The 20,522-nt window shown below is 51.8% G+C and overlaps 1 protein-coding gene across 1 annotated transcript in view; it reads right to left on the bottom strand.

Moving 5' to 3' along the window:
* raph1a (Ras association (RalGDS/AF-6) and pleckstrin homology domains 1a) overlaps window positions 1–20,522 on the bottom strand; it is an 88,357-nt gene that overhangs the window by 24,872 nt on the left and 42,963 nt on the right. The window contains 4 exon segments of the mRNA XM_064329472.1: window positions 968–1,042; window positions 8,435–9,153; window positions 9,739–9,841; window positions 10,494–10,613. Coding sequence (XP_064185542.1) covers window positions 968–1,042; window positions 8,435–9,153; window positions 9,739–9,841; window positions 10,494–10,613 — 1,017 coding nt within the window.

Below are 20,522 nucleotides of genomic sequence, written 5' to 3'. Positions count from 1 at the left end.
GCTGAGGGAGAGAGACTGCGGGGGCCGGTTCATGACATCACACACCGCACTTCCACACACACACACACACACACACACAGCGGATGATGTCTGTCCAATCAGCACACATCATCTTCAGGTCCCAAAAACACCAGTGTGAATGGTCTTCTTAAACCCCACCAAAAAACCTAGAGGACCCAAAATGCCAACCACACTCCCCCACACCCCCACACCCGCCAAAACGACCCCACACCCCACCAACAAACCCCGCCCCTCGCTGGCGAACGCAGCGGAACTGCAGGTAAAAGACAGGTTGAGTCCAAGCGCACGTTGCCACGGCGAACGCCGGCATGCCTTCATGCTTCATACCCTGGGGTATGCGAGCAGCATTCACATGCTTCAGTCAACGTCAAACGCATGAACGCTTTTAGTTTAATTAACAATCCTGTAGTTATTAATTAAAGGCAGGCTCTAATATATACACAGTAATGCGTAGGAGTGGAAGTTGCATCACTCTGTACATATTTGCAGTCCAGAACACGAGGGGCCAACACTGAAACCTGGAGGGGGGGGGGGGGCGCAAGGGCAAACTGGAAAAACACCAGTTTCTGAAAGCTAAGGGGGGGGGCGTTCCAGACAAGAGGTGGGCAGGAGATAGAGTGCATGAGAGAGAGAGAGAGAGAGAGAGAGAGAGAGAGAGAGAGAGGCAGCGGGAGCACAGCGGGCGTAGAGAGAGCGGGATAGGAACGGGAGAGGCCACTCCCCTTTCGCGCTACAGCTTTGTGAAAGCCAGACCGCGCCTGTCGTCGACGGCAACATGCTGTCACGCCGCAGAACCACCTGTGAGCGGGGGGGGGGAAGGGGGGGGGCACTGGCAGGTGGCGGGGGGGGTGGGGTTACAATCAGCCAATAGGGAAAGGAGGGAGGGCAGGCAGGCAGGCAGAATCGAAGACAGGAAGGAGGAAGGAACAAGCGAAGGATGCGTCACCTTGGTCAGCAAGTGAGAGGGCTTTCCGGCCATGTTTCTCAGAATGAGCGAGGTTTCCCTGTCCAGATAGGAGTGCTTGGAGCAGAAAACCAGGAGAGAAAAACAGACAGAGATATCAGTGCAATGATTATCAATGAATTTTTTAAAAAAATGCATTCGATCTCTCGAAAAAGGGTGGAAGCAGAGAAGTCCAGAGCTGATCTGGGCACCGACTGCGCCCCGAGAAACAATTTGGCGAAGGAGAGTGATCTCGTTTCTCACCCCCCTTAGAGCAGTAGCAATGTCATAAAGCAACAGTCCAGTTCATCATTAAAACCCCGAACACACACATAATCCACCTGTCAAAACAGTACACTAACACTAGTGTTCCGTGTTCCGCTAAGGTAACATAATTAGCAACCTTTTTTTATTTTTTATTTTATTTTATGAAATGTACGTAACTTATCTAACATTTCGCGGGTTACGTGGCAGATGCAGTGACATGCTTCATTTGATAACATTTGGGAGCACTTGGTATAAGGTAGGATTTGATTGGGCTCAGGAAACGCACCTCCTCTTCCTCTTCCTCGAACTCTGAGCTGCCCGACACCCACAGAAGTGGTGAACCGGCTAACGCTATTAAAACGGACGATCTGATTACCGCCCCCCCTCCCATCGCCCCCATTAGACAGACGGCACACGCTGCTCTCCTCCACACACAGCCCCACAGCCCTTTTGTAGGGTTATATTGTTACTGTTCGCAGGATGACGGGCACGAAACTGTGTGGGTCCCCAGGGCACCGTGCTGCGGCTCTGTTATATTATTCATGTGTTTACTGCCGGCTGCCCAATGCGTCCAATCAGACTGAACCGCCCCGGAGAACAACCTGTGCCTGAAACCATGTGACACTTCCACAGAGCCGGACAGACACGGATCTCTCACCCTCGCTCACTGGAGGAGACGGCCGGGAGTCTCAATGTCTCACGGGCACACAGAAACAGATAGACAGAGTCAGAAAGGCAGAGAGAGAGAGAGAGAGACAGGCAAGACACATTGCAATTTAAGGCAATGAAAGCCCAAGAGCTCAGTCATGAAAAGAGTCCCCTCAGTCAGCTGGTAATGAAGCTGACTAACCCATTAACCCAACTAACACAAATCACAGACCAGCTTCATACCAGCACTGCTTACCAACAAATCAAAGTAAACCAAGTAATGAAACAGACCAAAATCTCTTATCTGGAATATTGGGATAATGTAACCAAAACACAAAACAAACTAGATTGCTATCGGACCCTAAAAAGAGACTACAAATTGGCTGAATATCTCTTCTCTGTCAGAGATACAAAGCAGAGGCAGATCCTGACCAAGTACAGGCTCAGTGACCACGCACTTGCAATTGAAAAAGGCAGACACCGGAATACATGGTTACCAAAAGAACAACGTATATGTGGTCACTGTAAGACAGGAGAGGTGGAAACAGAGATGCACTTTCTCCTGCATTGTGAAAAATATTCAGAAATTAGGACACATTATTACAACAAATTTTCTCTAATTATAAAAGACTTCCTTTCCCAAACAATTGAGGAAAAAATGCAAATCCTGCTAGGAGAAAGGCCAACAGCTCCACTAGCAGCAAAGTACATCTCGGCCTGCCATAATCTGAGGGACACTGGTTGACCACCACAAATATATTTATTTTAATTATTTATAAATTTCTATCTTTTTTTTAAAAAATTTTTTAATTATTTTTTTACATTATTATTATTATTATTATTGTTATTATTATTATTGTCATGATTTTATTATTGTTATTATTGTATAGCCTACTCGTTGTGGCCATTGCCACACTGTTGATTGCATTGTTGTCGTTTCCACAATGTTGTTCGTATTTCATGTTTCCTGTTCCTGTTTCTATGTGTACGCTTTGGCAATAAGTACAAGTGTATTTCATGCCAATAAAGCATTTTGAATTTGAATTTGAATTTGACAGGCAGACAGACAAAGACAGAAAGGCAGAGAGAGAGAGAGAGAGACAGACAGACACAGAAACAGACAGGCAGACAGAGAGACAGACAGACAGACAGACCGACAGAGACAGAAAGGCAGAGAGAGAGAGAGACAGACAGAAACGACAGGCAGACAGACAGAAAGGCAGAGAGAGAGAGAGACAGACAGACAGAAACAGACAGACAGACAGACCAAAAGACAGACAGAAAGGCAGAGACAGACAGATAGACAGACAAAAAGTCAGAGAGAGAGAGAGAGAGCGAGAGAGAGACAGACAGGCAGGCAGACAGAGACATACAAACAGACAGACTGACAGAGACACACAGACACACACGCACACACACACACACACGCACACGAGTGCAGTTTATAAATTATTCATACATGAATCTAGTCTTAAAGCATCCATCAAAGACCCTGACCTTGAACACACCTCTACAGGCTGAACCATTTGAGCTCTTTCCAATGGGATCAGGGTTTCTGGTTACAAACAGGCTGATTCCCTACACTGTAAATTACAGCACATGGTGGATGTACAGCAGATTATGACAAGCGCATTTGGTTTAAATGATTTAAATGATTTAAATGTAGAAGCAGTCAAGATCAGTTTGAAAATCTTAGTTAGATGTCAGACATCTAGTAATTGTGATGGATGAATAAAACTTCTTCCGGATTTAAAGACTCCAGGCTCAGGAGATAAGGACACCTGTGGGTACAGCCATGGTTTTGCCGTCACGTGACTTCACAATGTCAGTCAGAGAACATGCCCAATCACAGAAGAGCTGGGCCCAAAATTCTGATTCAGTTTTACAAAGTTCAGAAAACCCTCCCTATTCGTTACTGGTGTCTATGTCAAAATATCAGAACATTAAACGTTTAGTTTCTCCAAAGCTCTAATTATCCTGAACCTTCCACATGAAATGGGACTATGAGAGCCAGAGATCTCAATGTCTCACACACACCACAACACACACAGCACACACAGACACACACAAAGACAGACAGACACAAAGAGACAGACAGACATGGTTTTGAAGTAATACAGTACAATCCATTAACTTGGATGCTTCGATGCTTAAGAGTTATACGTATTTTAGTACATAGCATTAAAGAGGGAACACAAAGGTTATTGCCTGACTCAGAAAAACATAAACAAATCTGACGAAGCGTTAAGAATTTGCCGGCTTGTGCAAAGGGGTCCACTCAGGCTGTGAGACGCAAGTGAATCCGCGCCACGCACACAGACTTACAGTGCTCAAGTCCACTTCCACTTCCTGCGAGGCAAAGTCAAGGTGCCGTCTGGCCTGCTTACCGCCGGGCCATCGCAGCAAGGCATGCTGGGAAGGAGGGAGTGTGAGATGTGTAGGGCCAGTGAGGGGGGGTGGGGGGAGGGTGGGAGAGGACAAATCAAAAGAAGAAGAGAAACAGGATGCAAAAACAAATCGTTTCAGCATGCAAGAAGACAAGAGTGAGGGAGGGAGTGATGGAGGGAGGGGGGAAAGGAGGGAGGGAGGGAAGGAAGTACAGCCACTCTGTGAAGATGAGCAGGTAAGTGACTATTCAGGTAAGTGTATTTGTGAGACTACATGCTCGTGCCACACTGCATCTCTGACTTTCTTATGTGTCAGGTGTACGAAATAGGACAAAAGAAACTAATTTTGAAAATCGTCATTACAAATGAATGTATAATGCAAACTGAATGTAAAGACTGGTCACATGTCTGACTTTTCAGTGATTGGTGGGCATAGAAAAGACACAAGCATCAGCACAAAAAGCTGCACTGTTCCTACTGTCCCACTGTGCCCGTACATTCGCTCCAAAGGGAGTCTCAGGACACCCCGTGCCCCCCCCCCACTCTTTCGGACAGCTCCGCTGGGACACCTTCATAATCTCAGTGTCCTCCCCTCCCCTCTGCCCACTTCCGTGCTGACGCAGAAACAAGCGTCAGCGCGAAACTCCTGGAAAAACGCCTGACTGCTTTTACTGCTTAAAGGCTCTTTCCTGTTCTTCATTAACTGAGAGGAGTTTCCTCCTCTGGGTGTGATTAAGTCCCCTGGCAGTTTGGGCAGATTGATGCGGCACGTGTGTGTGTAATCATGTTGAGAGAGACCTAGCTGCTGCTGGGCTGTGCGTGTGTGTAGTGTGTGTGTGTGTGTGTGTGTATGCAAGGGGGGCGGGGGTTAGTGCAACAAGGCATCCCGGCAGCCTGGAGTAGACTGCAGACCTGGGTCAAATACGTATGTGTTTTGGATTCAAATACTTTACTACGCTTTACTGATCTCGACTGGTGTATTGGAACCAATTAAATACTCTCAAAATGTGCAAACCCCGCCTTCTGGTCATATTGGCAGGCTCAATTACACCAGGCAAGATCAACAGAGCACAGAAAAGTATTTGAATCCAAAAACAAATACGTATTTGACCCAGGTCTGGAAGACAGCAGCAACAGCAACAACAAATGTTAAGCAGATCATTCCAAGCATGCTACCTTTTCTCTTCACTGCCCAAAAGATACAACAGGCATACATGCATACATGTTGTATTTTTCAGTGCAAGGCCAAAAAAAAAAATACGTCCACATGCAGGGTGAACATAAATACGTCTGTGTGTCTGACACCGAGGTGAATGACAGGGCATTCCACCAATCATGCAGCGGCTATTCAGGAAGTGGAGGAGGGAGGAGACCTCAGACCCAACACCGAACTGGACCCGCGCACCCATCCCGCGCTCCAAGGCCGCGGAACGCTTCAAACGCAACTCGGACCTCCCCAAAATGCACGCGATCGTTTGAGCATGTGTGGGGGCGAACCTCCCCCCTCGCAGACAAACGCCATTACATAGAGAGAGAGAGAGAGAGCGGCTGGCCTCCCCCGCAACGCGTCACCTGACCCCCAGCGCACAGGGCGGCATACTCCAGGGGGCGGAGTTACAAACGGGGAGACGAGCTCCTGTGAGGAGCCGCTCTGCCGGGGGGGGTTGTGGGAGGAGGGGGGGGGTACTGACAGGCCAAGGTGACCCAGCCACCATGGCACTGAGCCCCACACTCTCAAGTGGCTGAAGAGCATAGCACCATCAGGGCCGTGAATACAAAAACACAGCCCCTGCCGAGCTTCTTCAGAGCAGGGAGGTCCATCCGGCAGGTTTTCACTCCAGCCCTAACAAAGCACACCTCATTCAGCAGCTAGACCCAGGGCTGCCCAACCCGGGTTCCTGACCTACCGTCCTGGAGGTTTTCATTTCAACCCTAATTTGTCGCACCTGATTCTATTCATTAGCAGCTCAAGGAGATCTCTAGCTGTTGAATGAGGTGCGCTTTGTCAGGGCTGGAGTGAAAACCTACAGGAGGGCAGATCTACAGTAACAAGGTTAGGCAGCCCTGCTCCAGAGAACACGGGTTCCATATGTGGAAACAACTTCCAATGAAACCAACTCAGTGTGAAAACACTATAGGTCAACAGTGGCAAAAATCTTATTGAATTATTGTATATCAATGTGTTTAACAACTGGGTAATGGATTCTACAGTCGACGACAGAGTGGATTTGCAGCTGGCCTGTTTTTTTTTTTTTTTGGCATCGAGATGCAATCAGAATGAGTCCATTCGGTGTAATCCTGTGCATGTGGTGACTCTCCCTCTTTCTCCCTCTTTCTCCCTCTCTACCCCTCTCTTTCTCTCCCTCTCTCTCTGTCTCTCACTGTCCCCCGTCTCTCCCTCTCTCCCTCTCTCTCTCCCCCCCCTTTCCCCCCTCTCTACCCCTCTCTTTCTCTCCCTCACTCTGCTCTCACGTCCCCCTGTCTCTCCTTCTCTCTCTCTCTCTCTCCCCCTTCCCCCTCTCTCTCTCCTCCTACCCCTTTCCCTCTCTTCGTCTCCTCCCTCTTACTTCATCACCCTCTTTTCTCCTCCTCTCCTCTCCTCTCTCTCCCTCCCCCCCTCCTCTCTCTCTCCCTCTCCAGCTGGGAGACACACAGGTTTAGGAGCCTAGCCCAGAGTGAACTCTAATAGACTCCCATTTGGCCAGCGGGGCTGTTGAGGGTTTTTTTTTTAATTTTTTTTTTTAATTTTTTTTTTAAAGTTTAATCTGGATTTTAGGATTTGGGCTTGAAACCGGGCGGGGCGAGGTGGGGGGGGGGTTGATCAGGATCTCGGGACCTGCCCGTGGAAGACACCGCTCCGTTTTGGACTTGCGGGGCAGGGTCCATTGGGAGAACCCCGATCCATTCATCCTCCACCCCCACCCCATCCATTCATCCATCTACCCCCCCCCCCAGCAGCCATTCTGACGCGCCCACGTGTTCTGACTCATCTCAGGATAACGCACATTCACTCCCACTCTTCCTCTGCTCTCACTCTACTGCAGCGGACAGGGTGCCAGACGCAAGCTTGCAGTATCGCCCTCTGAAAAGTCCAAAAGCAGAATGACGTAGGTACGCTTGCAGCAGTGTGCGTGTGTGTGCCAGTGTAATCATCACCACAAAAGGAGCATGTTTTTACTTTGAGCAATAAACCACACAGATCCTTCCTTAAAGTACGTGTTTTAAAGGAAAAGAAACCTGCTGGCTGCAGTTCAGCACAGTGACGATCTAACAAGACAGCAACGTTAATCCTGTTTTCTGTGAACGAAACTCATCACTGGCCAATCAGACGTTCCACTTCAGGGTATTTTGATGCCCTCAGGGAACAGTGACAGGTGACCTGAATCTCACTTCTGGGAATCATTCTTAATGTGGGTGCATGTGTGCGTCTGTGTGTCTGTGCGTGTGTGTGTGCGTCTGTGCGTGTGTGTGTGTGTGCGTGTGTGCGTGTACTTTAGATCTATTCAGAGACCCGATTCAGTCGAGATCCTTACAGATTATTCATTTTTTAAGGATAAAGCTCAAATTCTCCCCACAAGTTACTGTTAAAGACAGCCTTGCTACCCCAGCAGATGGCCGTCATTATCTAGGCTGTTGCCAAGCACCGTATTTTCAGCCAAAACTTCAATGAACACAAATGATGGGGTTGATCTGCAGGGAAAATGTGGCCAGCGGCTTTTTCTTTCTTCTTCTTTTAATATTACAAAGCATTCCAGCTGATCCAGGGAAACACAGTCGCCATCTTCCACATCTGCGTTCTCGCTAACGACGGACGGAAAGGACTCAGACATTATCGCTACACCTAGTAACCAGCGTGTGGACACCGTATACCATCAACAGTTCGGTCACATTCTCACTGTGCCGATAGACCCACTGCACGGAAAAAACAAGACTCTTGGAAGACCTGAGAAACTCAAGGAGCCCCTCAGGTGCCTTCAGAGACGGACCAAAACCCCAAAAAGCCCATCAAGTATCAGACCCAGCCTCCTGCAGACACTGGGAGACTCATTCGCTCCGCTGTGGAGGAAATGGTGTTGAGTGATTACAGAAAAGGGAACCTGAGGGAACAGGGAGGGATTGTGGGATAGCTGGCGGCAGCGCGGAGGACTGGTGGGCGGGGCAGCCGTACCTCTGTGCTGGGCTGTCCCTGGGAGGGCTGCTGCTGGGCGGAGGGACACTGCACCCCGTCCATTTCGGGCGGGCGGAGCACCTTGTCGATGTCCAGCGAGTCCATGCTGGAGGCGGAGGCGGAGTTAATGCTGGAGCGGGAGGAGTTTCCGATGGACCGCACGTCGTGGTCGCTGACCGTGCCGGCCGAGCCCGTCCGGCGGTGGTGCGAGGATGAGGAGGAGGAAGAGGGCCGGCGGAGCGTGGCGGCCGAGGTGGAGGTGGAGGAGGAGGAGGAGGACGAGGAGGCGGCGGCGGAGGCGAGGGAGACGGAGACGGGGGCGGGTCCCGCCGAGGTGGGGGAGGAGCTCTGGCGAGCCGCCTCGTCCATGCTGAGCGAGGCCTGCTCCAGCTGGGCCGTGATGTCGTCCAGGGAGAGGTTGGAGGCCAGCGGGCGGGCGTGGCTGCTCCCGCCCCGCACCGTGGAGGAGGGCGAGGCCCGGGCGCTGCTCCCGCCGCTGCTGCTCCCGCCGCTGCTGCCCCCCCCGCCCCCGTGCTTGGCGCTCCCGCTCCGCCCCGGCGGGGGTTTCTGCCGGAGCTTGGCCTCCCCCCCCGGCACGCCCAGGCGGGACCCCCCCGCTCCGCCGTGGGGCTTGCTGATGCTGCTCAGCTCCTGCTCTATGGAGCACAGGTCCGCCATCAGGGCGTCCAGGTCCACCGCGTCGCCCTGGTTCAGCGCCTCTGAAACCACGGCAACACAGACATTTAGCGCCACAAACAAAAAATAATCTACACCAGAAAGCTCTAAGCATTAGACCTGCCTCTCTGCCGTACAAGAGATCAATCCCATGAAGCGGTTCACTTAGTACAAGAGATCAAACCCATAAAGTGGTTCACTTAGTACAAGAGATTAACCCATAAAGTGGTTCACTTAGTACAAGAGATTAACCCATAAAGTGGTTCACTTAGTGCAAGAGATTAACCCACAAAGTGGTTCACTTAGTACAAGAGATCAACCCATAAAGTGGTTCACTTAGTGCAAGAGATTAACCCACAAAGTGGTTCACTTAGTACAAGAGATCAACCCATAAAATGGTTCACTTAGTACAAGAGATCAAACCACCTGAAGTGGGTCATTCAGTACAAGAGATCAAACCCCTGAAGTGGTTTCTTTAACAGAACATTAAAACAAACACAGAAGCGACCCAAAACAAAAGCCACGGAGCTCGAGATCGCATTATCAGATGGCCCATCGGTCCCCCTCTGACGGTACGCCAGGTGGGGCGGGGGGGAGAGAGCGCGTCGTTCGCTCGCGGTTCCGCTCACCGTTGATGTTGTACATGGAGAAGCGGTAGGAGAAGTTGGCCAGGTTGGTCTCCTGTCTGAGGGGGGCCTTCTGCACCTTCTCTGGCTTTCCATCATCCAGGCTCTGCGGGAGACACGGGTCAGACCAGTTCCCCCCCCTTCATCTTTACAGCCTCTCTGCGTTTGGGGAGGGGGGGGGGGAGGGGGGGGGGGGGGGGGGCTGCTTCTGAAAGGTCCTGATTACTTTAGCAGCAGCGGTGGCCCAGCTGACAGTTCTAGCAGTTTTAAAACTAAGTGAAATATTTCATGAAACTGCTACATGATCTGCTATTCAAAAGTCAGCGTGTGTGGAAAACTGCAATTTAAACTGACAGAGCCATTTCCATGATTACCTCCATACCGACCTACCACCTACCGACCTACGCATCTCTACCAATTCATGTGTCCATCTAGATATCTAGAAATGCTTACATCTGTCAACATGATTGTATCCATCTCCTGTGGGTCTAATGAATTTAAAAGGTCAACTTTTCTTGTCACACTGTTTGGGTCTCGCAAATTGTCACCCCAATTTAGAACATGTTATTACAGCTCTCTTCCCAAGCAAACAACAGCAGAGAATTGTTCATCGTCACAACCACAACTATTCTCCATCACAATCGTTTTTTTTTTTTGTGCATTGTCTATTTCGGTACCGGCGACACCCAGCTCCGCCGATCTGTCGCACGGTCGCCGCCGTCGTCGCGCGGTTGCTAAGATACGGTTGCCATGCACACCTGTGTCAGCTTATCCAGCTCCCCCAGCCAGGCTCCAAACATCTTGTCCAGGTCCTGATCCTCCTTGTCGCTGTCCTCCTCCGCGGCGTGGTCCAGCTCATCGTCCGAAAGCTGCTCCATCTGAAACGCACAGGGACGGACGGGTCAATCAGCCAATCAGAACTGATCATTTAAAAAACCACCCGCTGTTGCCAGGTAACAAGGTACTGGCCCGGACAAGCTCAGCCAATCCTGACCAGCGTGCCACAGAATCCCCATATCACCACGGCGATTATGGGTAATTTCTGGACCATGACAAGAGAGAAGATTCTTACCACTACAACAGATACTACACACCTTGCACATCATAGACAAAATAACTCTACAAGTTCAAAAAATAGAAGAGGCTGACAGAGCTCTGAACACTGTACATTACTCAGCAAAACTATGACAGCCTGACAGCAATGATGCTAATGTTAATGCTAACAACATTAGCAATGTTGTGAATTTCATTATGTGTAATGGAACAGCAACAGTAATTACTTGTTTCAAGCAGGTATTCCAGGTAGGTTACTTGCTGACAAAGTCACACAGTAATCACCCTCCCCCCCACCAGCACCACCACCACAATGCTTTTCCATGAGCCATTTTGTGATTAATACAGCCGGGAGCGAAAGAGGCCTTCTGCCAAAACGCGAGCCAATTTCCACTGAGCGGCGCTGGAGCTGCAGGAAGCTGCGCAGCCGTATGAAAGCCCTGTTGACTAACAGGAGACCAGGTGTTTGCTTTTATTCAATACGCTCGCTAAGCACCCGTCGGGGAAACGATGCAGACGCGGTTTACAAACTTCCAGAGGGCCCTCGTAGGAGCAGGGTGGAGTGAGAGAGCGCGTGTGTGCGTCTGTGTGTGTGTGTGTGTGTGTGAGAGAGAGAGACAGTGTGCATGTCTGTGTGTGTGTGTGCGCGTCTGTGTGTGTGTGTGTGAGAGAGAGAGAATGTGCACGTGTGTGTGCATGTGCGTGTGAGAGAGAGACGGAGTGTGCGTGTGTGTGTGCGCGCGCATGTGTGCATGCGTGTGTAAGAGAGAAACAGAATGTGCGTGTGTGTATGTGTGCGTGTGTGCTTGCATGTGTGTCTGTGTGTGTCTGAGTGAATGTGTGCATGTATAGCTGTGCCCAGTCCTCCCTGTCTGAATGGAACAGGAAGCTGGGAAACAATGCGCTATTAATACAGTGTGAGTCCGCATACTACTCCCATACACTACTCCGTTACAGCCATGCAACAGTTCTAAATAAAAACTGCCCTCAGACATGAATTCATTTTTAAAAACTGACAGTTTTTCACAGACATTTTAGACCCCTTTCATACCTCAACCAGCCATGGGTGCAGAAGGCTTTAAAGAAAAATACACACGTAGCGTAGTTACACACGTACACGCACGCAAGATACAGGCCTGGTGCTCTACACCAGTGCTACTCACAGCAGGAGGGGCTGCAGTTGACGCTGGTTTTGCTTAAAACAGTCACCGACCGATTTTGACCCAGGAAAACCAAGCGAGGGGGAATTGAGAGGGAAACTGTGTAAAGAGCTTTAATTGCTCGATTAAATGGCGAATGATAATGGCCACCTGCACAGCCTGCAGCTCTCTGCGAGCGAGTGCGGATACCACTGTTCCATCCACTGTGCCAGCCTAAGAGACATCCCTCCTGCTGCGTGAGAGGTTAACTGCTATAGGACAGCGCCCTCTGCTGGAGACTGATGGTAACCCCCGCAATAACTCAACCGAGCAGTAATTCATCCGTCAAATATGTCAAGGCCCAACGTTACGAAACTAAGTTCAGGCACAGAGCAGCAGGCAAATCTCAATGGTCGTCCTAGTCCTCCTCCTCCTCCCCTTTGTTGGCTCAGTCAGTTTCCCAACCTGCAGAATGTTTGCACAACGTCAGAAAGGAACACACAATGCGAGAGGAATGCCGCGAGGCGGGCTAACGGTTTTTCCACGATTAATTCAGCGTGTGGAAGGAAAGGCCGCACGAACCGAACACTGCGACGCGTGGCGCTATCTCAGAGACACGCGACCCGCAGCATCCGCCGCCTCCGCCGCCCGCTCTTCAACAGAAACAACGAACCGGCCCCCGCATGCCCCCAGCAGGAGTCCCCACAGCCGTGAAATACGCTGCCGCAGCAGGTTTTGCAATCCCCACCCCCCCCCCCCTCCGCACCACCCCACCCTCATCAACATTTTGGCAACACCTCGACAAACAGCACGTGCGCTCTGTCCAAACAGACCGTGCAGCGCAACATGAACTCCGTCACCCGGACCGGCGCGCACAAAACCTTTCACTCAAACACGACGCCTCTTCCGGGAAGGCCCGCAGCGTTCCTCATCTCAAGCCTCAGAGTGACACGAAGGAGGTCACGCTTTACGATACTCACCCAATACCGCGCACCGCCAATTAGCCTGCTCGAATGGCCGAGCTACAATACAGAAAAGGCTAATCCTCTAATCTTCTTGGAGTTGCTCAAACAGACGGCCCCAATCTGTGTCAATCACAGCCCCAGAAGTCAAGACTGGCTGGGCTGTACCAGACTGTGATACCCACCAGCAACCCCACACTACCCCCCGCCTTATCCAGAAAAACACATGAAGGGGTACAGGGTCTTTGCAATAACACACAGAAAAAACTGTGATAACATACCAGTGTGTGTGCTACAGCCAGAGGTGGAAAGTCCAGGGGCCAGAAAATAAAAGTCCTGTTATTTGTTTCTTCCACCCATGAACTCAGCCGGCTGATTTCGCTAATTAGTTCCACCTCCTGTCTGAAGAATTGTGCAAATTATCAAATCCAGGTGACTGGAACAAAATACAGGGGAGGACCTTTACTTTATGAACTCTTTTAAACTCTGGCTGCAGTACAGAACCTAACCAGTTCAACCTGACACATGATACAAGTAGCGCATACCGCAGAGAGCTTTCCTTCTGTTATCCACAATCACTGCTGCACTCCTGCTGGTTTGACAATGTGGACACCACTGAAATTCCACTGACAGATTCACAGACCAAAGACAGATACTGCAGACGGACAGACAGACAGACTGCAACAGCCTGAAGGCAGACTACAGACAGACACCTCAGCAGACAGACGGACAGACGGACGTGTGCGGCCACAGACCGCCGCGTCAGCAGGGTCTTGCTGAGCGATCGAGGGGTCAAGCGGCTCTAAACCAATCAGAGACGAGAAGGGAAGCGATCTCACTGCTTCCATAACGCATCCACGTTCATCTCCGAGGTCAAATCTGATATGAAAACACGGCACGAAAAGTAGAAACGGCCTTCCGGTTCTCACCTCCGTTTGCATCGACAGTCTTCCTATAATTCTGAAGTGTTTCAAACATCAGGAAACGGTGCAGTGCGGTTACTGATAAGACGGGTCGCCTACCTAAGCTCTGCTCAATAGCAAGAGTAAAGTCAACACTGTAGGTCTGTACTGCAGGTGGGCGCACACAGACAAACACACAGAGAGGAAGGCCAGCGTCAGGGTTCAGCCGGGCCCTGCTCATTGGCTCTCCCACAGAGAGGCTGGCCGGACGCGCTCCCACACAATCGCTCGGGTACAGACCGTGTCTGGAAGCAGAGCTTTTCAAAAGGTGCTTTCCCAAACAAATCATCACCTCCTGATAAAGCCTGACCTCACTTCCTTTCCGACTCCATAGCAACACCGTAACAAGGGCTCGACCAACCCAGCCGGCATGCGTTTAATGACAACGGTTCAATTAGAACATCCAGTGATATATTTTAGACTCGAAAGTGGGAGGGGCCAGCTCTCTCATCTGTGGGAAGACAAGCTACGCAGATCTATTGCAACAGAAACTTTTCTGCCACGGCTCTCCAACGACTGGCAGAAACTCCTGTAACGGGTGACTAGTCGTCTGTGCCTTTCTTAATGTTCGCACGATTGCACAGACTAACCGATGTTTGTCTTCTAAATTACAGCACGGAAATACTACAGTCTACTTTTGGCTTAGAAATTCAAGAGATTTTGAAATAACACGGGACGATCCCTTTAAATGCATTTCTTGTGATGCCATACATTCTTTTTAATTTAAGTTTCCAAGCCTACACCCTCTTTTTCCGGCTAAAGGTCGTACATACAAATATAAATTTAGCCCGAAAGAGCAATCCGAGGGCGGAAAAGTTTACGTGCCCTACTTAAAGTTATAAGGACAAAGGATAAAGACCTCAGCAGTTTGACAGGGCCCATGTTAGCCAGCGGCCTGCTTTGTTTATTATACGCCACGTTTTAAAGAGATCAGGTTTGAAAACCGAAGCACAGCGGTTTCAGTCCCTGACGAAACGTAAACACCGCACTGACTGATGATAACTGCAGGTCTGAAGACTTTCACTGCAAACAACGGGGCCCACAGAAGCTCATCTTTAACCCTTCAATGTCACGCGTGAGGTCACAAATGTGTGATCAGAATGTTCTTAACTGGACATTCAAATGCTGATGTCACAATCGCTGCTGCTAATTTGGAAGCAGTGGAGTTCTAGAACACTGACTTAGAATTTTGGAAAAATAAAAACACATTCTTAAAACAAACCTGCTCTTCAAAGGATTAATATAAAATGGGAAGAAACCAAGGGCCGGACTCTCTACCATTATAACTAATGCGCAAGCAGGCATCATCGGCCCCTGCGATGCCGGAAAATGCCAGAACCTATCCTTGTTCAGTTTTTTCTGTTATTAACCTGGGGAGGGGAGGGAGGGGGGGGTTGTCAGGTCGGTTTCTGCGCATGTTATTTTGTTCACGGGGCCTCTGGCTTCCTGCCAAAGTCATGTGGCGTCGGTACACACTCAGCGTACTACAGATGCAAACCAGCTCCAAACCTGCTGAGGTGACCGGGGGTGAGAGCAGAGAGAGTGGCTTCACCTCAGTGCCCTAAGACAGTAGCATTTGAATACATGGAGGCACGTGTGTCACTGCACAGACTGAACCGAGCCTGCTGAACCTACTGTAACTGTAACAGGAAGGGGAATGGAGTGAGCCAATGATAGGAAGGAAAGATGGAGGACAGAGCTGGTACACCCAATCCCCCCCCCAACGCCACCCCGCCTTTGCGTGTCCCTCCACCCTGTTCTTTCTACTCATCACAGCCTGCCAAACTGCTCGTGTTTTTCTTGTCTATTCCTAGGCGGCTCAAAGACAGTGTTTCTTAGAGAAACAGAGAGAGAGCGAGAGAGTGAGGGAAGGCATCGGGTGCGACGGAGGGGGGGGGGGAATTAAGAGCAGGTTCTCAGGGAGCTGTGCTATAATTACCTCCCTGTGGTTCCAAAGCCTGTGATTTGGGCCCAGTTTAGCCGGGCCTGGGTGTGGGCCGGGTCTGCCCTGGCGCACAAATTAGAGCGGCTCCCTGCCTCGAAAGGGGCGTGAGCGGGGGGTGAGGGGGTGCTGGGGGGCAGGGGCGCGAGGGGGTACGGGGGGGCGGTCTCCGAATAGGTCTGGAGGGGGACACGTGCCACACACACACATGCTAACAGCTGAGGAGAGCCTCTTCACAATCTCAAAGTGACACGTTCCAGACCCGGGGCGGGGTGGGGTGGGGGGGGGGGAGGGCTGGTGAGGGGTCTGCTGCTGTCAGGACAGGCTGGACCGTCGTACGCCGTCACAGCTGCTCTCCTGTCAGCTCGCTCAGCTTCCTCCCCTCCATCTCTTCCCATAATGCCATCCTTCTGCCCCCTGCACTCCAAAGTCCTGTGTGCTTATCGGTGGAGAGCAGGACAGGAAAGAGCTCTGAGACCAGAAGGCATCAGGTAGGGATATTTTGCGTTTAGGTTACTAGGTGCCTGAGCACCCCTGAATACGGATTCATGAGTCCAGTACATATAAATAGTTCTGGATTAGACAACCTGTCACATACCTGGATATCCTACACATTCACACAAACATGACTGCCCACAGTTGCTCTTTCCCCTTTGTCCATTAATACCTGTGGAAGACACTAGCAACACCACAACTAGCTTGACCTGACCTTCGAGCATTTTTCCAGGATCAGTGTTCCCCAGCCGTGACTGCAAAAGTAAACTTTTAAGCATTTCCATCTCCGGAAGAGCGTGAAGCGATTAACGCAAACGCACACTGCGTCCAGCTCCACAGACCCGGTCACCTGGCTTCAGCGTGAAACTTTAAATCGAGATACAGTCTCTCTCTTGCACACACGGGCCCACAGTCACACACACATGCACACACATGCGTGCACCGCATGCACACACAGCATGCATGCACACAGACATACATGCGCGCCCAGCATGCGCACACACACACGATGACCTCCAACTGACATGTAAGAGTTGAGACTGTTTACCTACTTTGCTGTAATTACCACAGCACTGAAACACGATTGCCAACGAATTCCATACGCAGCTTTGCCGAATCACGGTCTCTTCTAATCTAATCACATTGCACTCGTGCTCAACACATTAGGCAAGCAAGCGCGACCAGACGCTTTTTTGACACTGAACATTCCCAGATCGCTGTAACTGAAAAAGTCCCCCCCCCCACCCCACCCCAACCCCCCCTCAAAGCAGCACTTATAAAGGCAAACCACACTGCGGTTCGACCGAACTGAGTCACACTTCAAAGAGCCCCTTTGAGAAGGGGGGAAAACTGCGACTTCTAACGCTCGGGGAATGATTAATCCCAAGTACGAGAACACAGAAATTACGCCTCGAGTAAAACTTGTGTATCCGAAAAACAAAACGAGCTGAATAACGAAGCAGCCACGTCCGTGCGTGCTGCGAGAGTGTGTGTGTGTGTGTGTGTGTGTGTGTGGATGGGGGGGGGGGGTTATCTGAACAGGAAATGTCCGAGATGGACGGAATTCCTCATTTCCCTGGCCAGCCGTTACGCAAAGGGTCCTGAGCGCTCCCCCAAGACCCGGCCGAGGAGCGGGGAGCGGGGCGGGGCTCCGCACTGCCATTACATCACCGCCGGCAACCCAGGGGCAGGAAGAGGGATGGACCCGAATCAAATTACGGCCCTCCTTTCCGTCCGAAAACACCCGGCCCGCTACCGTCCCAAACGAGCAGGAAGGGGAAAAAGCCCCGGGGTGGGGGTGGGGTGGGGTGGGGGGGGTCAATCTGGGCCCGTTCAGCCTCATCAAAAACGGGGCTGTTTTCCTTAATGGGGGGGGGGAGCCAGCCGAGAGCTAAGGGCTACGCAAACAGCCGTGACACAACAACAGCGAGCGGCCCTCTCTCTCTCTCTCTCTCTCTCTCTCTCTCTCTGCGTGTAATTACCGCCCGGCAACAGGCGTGTTTAAGTGCACGGGCCTCCCGATGCCGTGGCCGGCTCCGATTGGCCGACGGGCTGCCCCTCCCCTCCCGCCGCTCCGCACTCGGCGAAAGCGAGAGTCCGAGCCGGAATGCCGCGAGCGGCAAAAACCCGCGTTATCGGAGTAAAAACACCTCTCTCGCCCTTTCCCGACAAACATCCCCCACTTCCAATTAGATAAGCCAGCTCTCGGTCTGTGCGCTCAGAACGTTTCAGAAACTCTGTGTGTACCTGCGTGCACGCGCTGCACGTGTTAGAGGCGGCAGTATAGCAGTGGGTAAGGAACTGGGCTTGTAACCGAAAGGTTGCAGGTTTGATTCCTGGGTAGGACACTGCCGTTGTACCCCTGAGCAAGGTACTTAACCTGCATTGCTTCAGTATGCATCCAGCTGTATAAGTGGATACAATGTAAAAATGCTATGTAAAAGTTGTGTAAGTCGTTCTGGGTAAGAGCGTCTGCTAAATGCCTGTAATGTAAGGTAATGTAATGTAGAGGCCAGACGCGTTACAGGTGCTAGGGCAGACGCGTAATTATTTATCCCATAATGCCTTTCCAATCTGCACTAAAGACATGCTGATCACCTCTTCACAACATGCGTGAAAGGGATAGGTATCAGGAAGCTGCCACCCCGAGAGGCTGACCCCGTGACCCGGCGACCTCAGGGGTGAAAGGTCAGGGGGTCAGCAGTTGGACACAGCACCGTGTTAAGCCCTTTGTAGCTGTGGGAACGCAGGGTCATCTGCCCACCTCGCCTGGCCACAGGCATGCGCTTACGGCCTGTTGCGTTTGCATTTCCCTCGCTGTCGAACCAAATGACGAAAGACGAAACACCACCCCCTGCACTGCACGCCAGCTACGGGCGCTAGCTCGCTCCAGCTACGGGCGCTAGCTCGCTCCAGCTACGGGCGCTAGCTCGCTCCAGCTACGGGCGCTAGCTCGCTCCAGCTACGGGCGCTAGCTCGCTCCAGCTACGGGCACTAGTTCGCTCCAGCTGCGGGCGCTCGCTCAATACAGCTACGGGCGGGAGCTCACTCCATCGACGGGCGCTGCTCGTGCCACCGGGAAAGCGGCGTCTGGCTTCGTACCAACGCCCCGCTCAGTGCCAAGCTGGCGTTCTCCGGTCGTTCGACGGGCGGCAGCGTGACGCTGCGGGTTCGACCGCATTCTCCGCAGGCGGGAGCGTGTCGCCGTCACGTCGCACGCCCCGACACGTTGATCGCTCTCGACGGGGGGAGGAGAAAGACATGCCGCACGCCCCCCCCCCCAGCACTGACGGGAGACCGCAACACGGGGGCAGGAGAGGGTCTGTCTGTCAATCAGTCGCCCTCTCCGCCAAGTCCCGGTTAAACTGTAACCTGCCCCGTCTCCCCCTGACCCCTAGCCTCGGCCATCATCAAAGCCTTTTCTGACTGCTATCCCAGAATCCATCTGGCCCAGGGCTGGTATGCCGGCCCGCTCTGGCAGTGTTTGCCTGGGACAGAAGCCCAAGCACCTTAACCCCTCCCCCTTCAAGAGTCAATCAAAGACAAATAAAGCTGCTGGGCGAGTACATGCTCTGCACAGCTCCCATTCTTCAGCGTGACAAGTGTGTGTGTGTGTGTGTGTGTGTGAGAGAGAGTGCGTGTGTGGGTATGTCTGTGTGAGAATGAGTGTGTGTGTGTGGTCGTGAGAAGAGTGTGTGTGGGACAGGTTGTTGGTGTTGTTGGTGTTGTTGTGAAGATAGGAATGGTGGGGTGTGTGTGTGGTTGTCTGTGTAGAATGAGTGTGGTGTGTGTGAGATGAGGTGGGAGGGGTGTGTGTGTGTGGGGTATGTGCTGGGTGTGGGAGTGTGGTGTTGTGTGTGTGTGTGTGTGCGCACTCGTGTCCATCCAGACCAGCAGGATGTGGCCACATACTGCACACACAGACACAGAGCGATTCTGGAGAAACAGCCCAGAGTGAATGGGCTCCTTCAGAATGTTTTTTTTCTTTCTTAAACAGAGCCAGTCTCGGACAAAGACTCTCGCTTAACGTGTCCTTAAAGAGTACCGCTGAGCGCAGAGGGAGCGAGCGCGTGTGCACAGGCCGACGCGCGGATCCTCTGCCGCACGTGTGGGGGGGCGAGTGTGAAGTGGGCGGGGCTCTGGAGCGCTGGCGTGCGTGGGAGTGACAGGATGCGATGGAGGCCCTGGGAAGAGAGCACATCCTGAGCTGAACCACTGCTGAGAAAGGAAGTGATGTCATTTAGGAAACTGGGATTGGGCCAGGGGGGGGGGGGGGGGGGGGGTAATTCCCAAATGGCTTCACTGCGCAAATAAATCCAAGTATAAATAAATGGATAAAGTGCACAGGAAGCAGAGGACCGGCGGAGTAACAGCTGACCAGCAGGAGCCAAGGACAAAGGACTGGCCGGGCCAAAAACAGGCCTGTGGACTCCCTTCATCCCGGAGCGCGCAATAAAAAAAAAAAAAGGGGGGGCGGGGGGGGGGAGGGGCGACGCTTTTAACTCGCTGGCACGACACGGTCGCTGAGACGCGGTCGCTGAGACCAACTGTCGCCGTTCCCCTGATTCACAGCTGCCCCGGGTCTCATCAAAGAGAGCGATCTGCAATCTGACCCCGGTCCCGTTCCGCCAGCACGGTCACAAGCCCCCCTGCGGCACAACGAACACCTGGACTGGGAAACATACACTCTTCCCTCTCCTCCCTCCACCGCACGCTCAGTCACTCACTCTCCCTC

This window comes from Anguilla rostrata, chromosome 3 (assembly GCF_018555375.3).
Source record: "Anguilla rostrata isolate EN2019 chromosome 3, ASM1855537v3, whole genome shotgun sequence".
NCBI lineage: Eukaryota > Metazoa > Chordata > Actinopteri > Anguilliformes > Anguillidae > Anguilla > Anguilla rostrata.
Note: the sequence above shows the minus strand (reverse complement) of the source record. Positions and strands in the feature narration are given on the sequence as shown.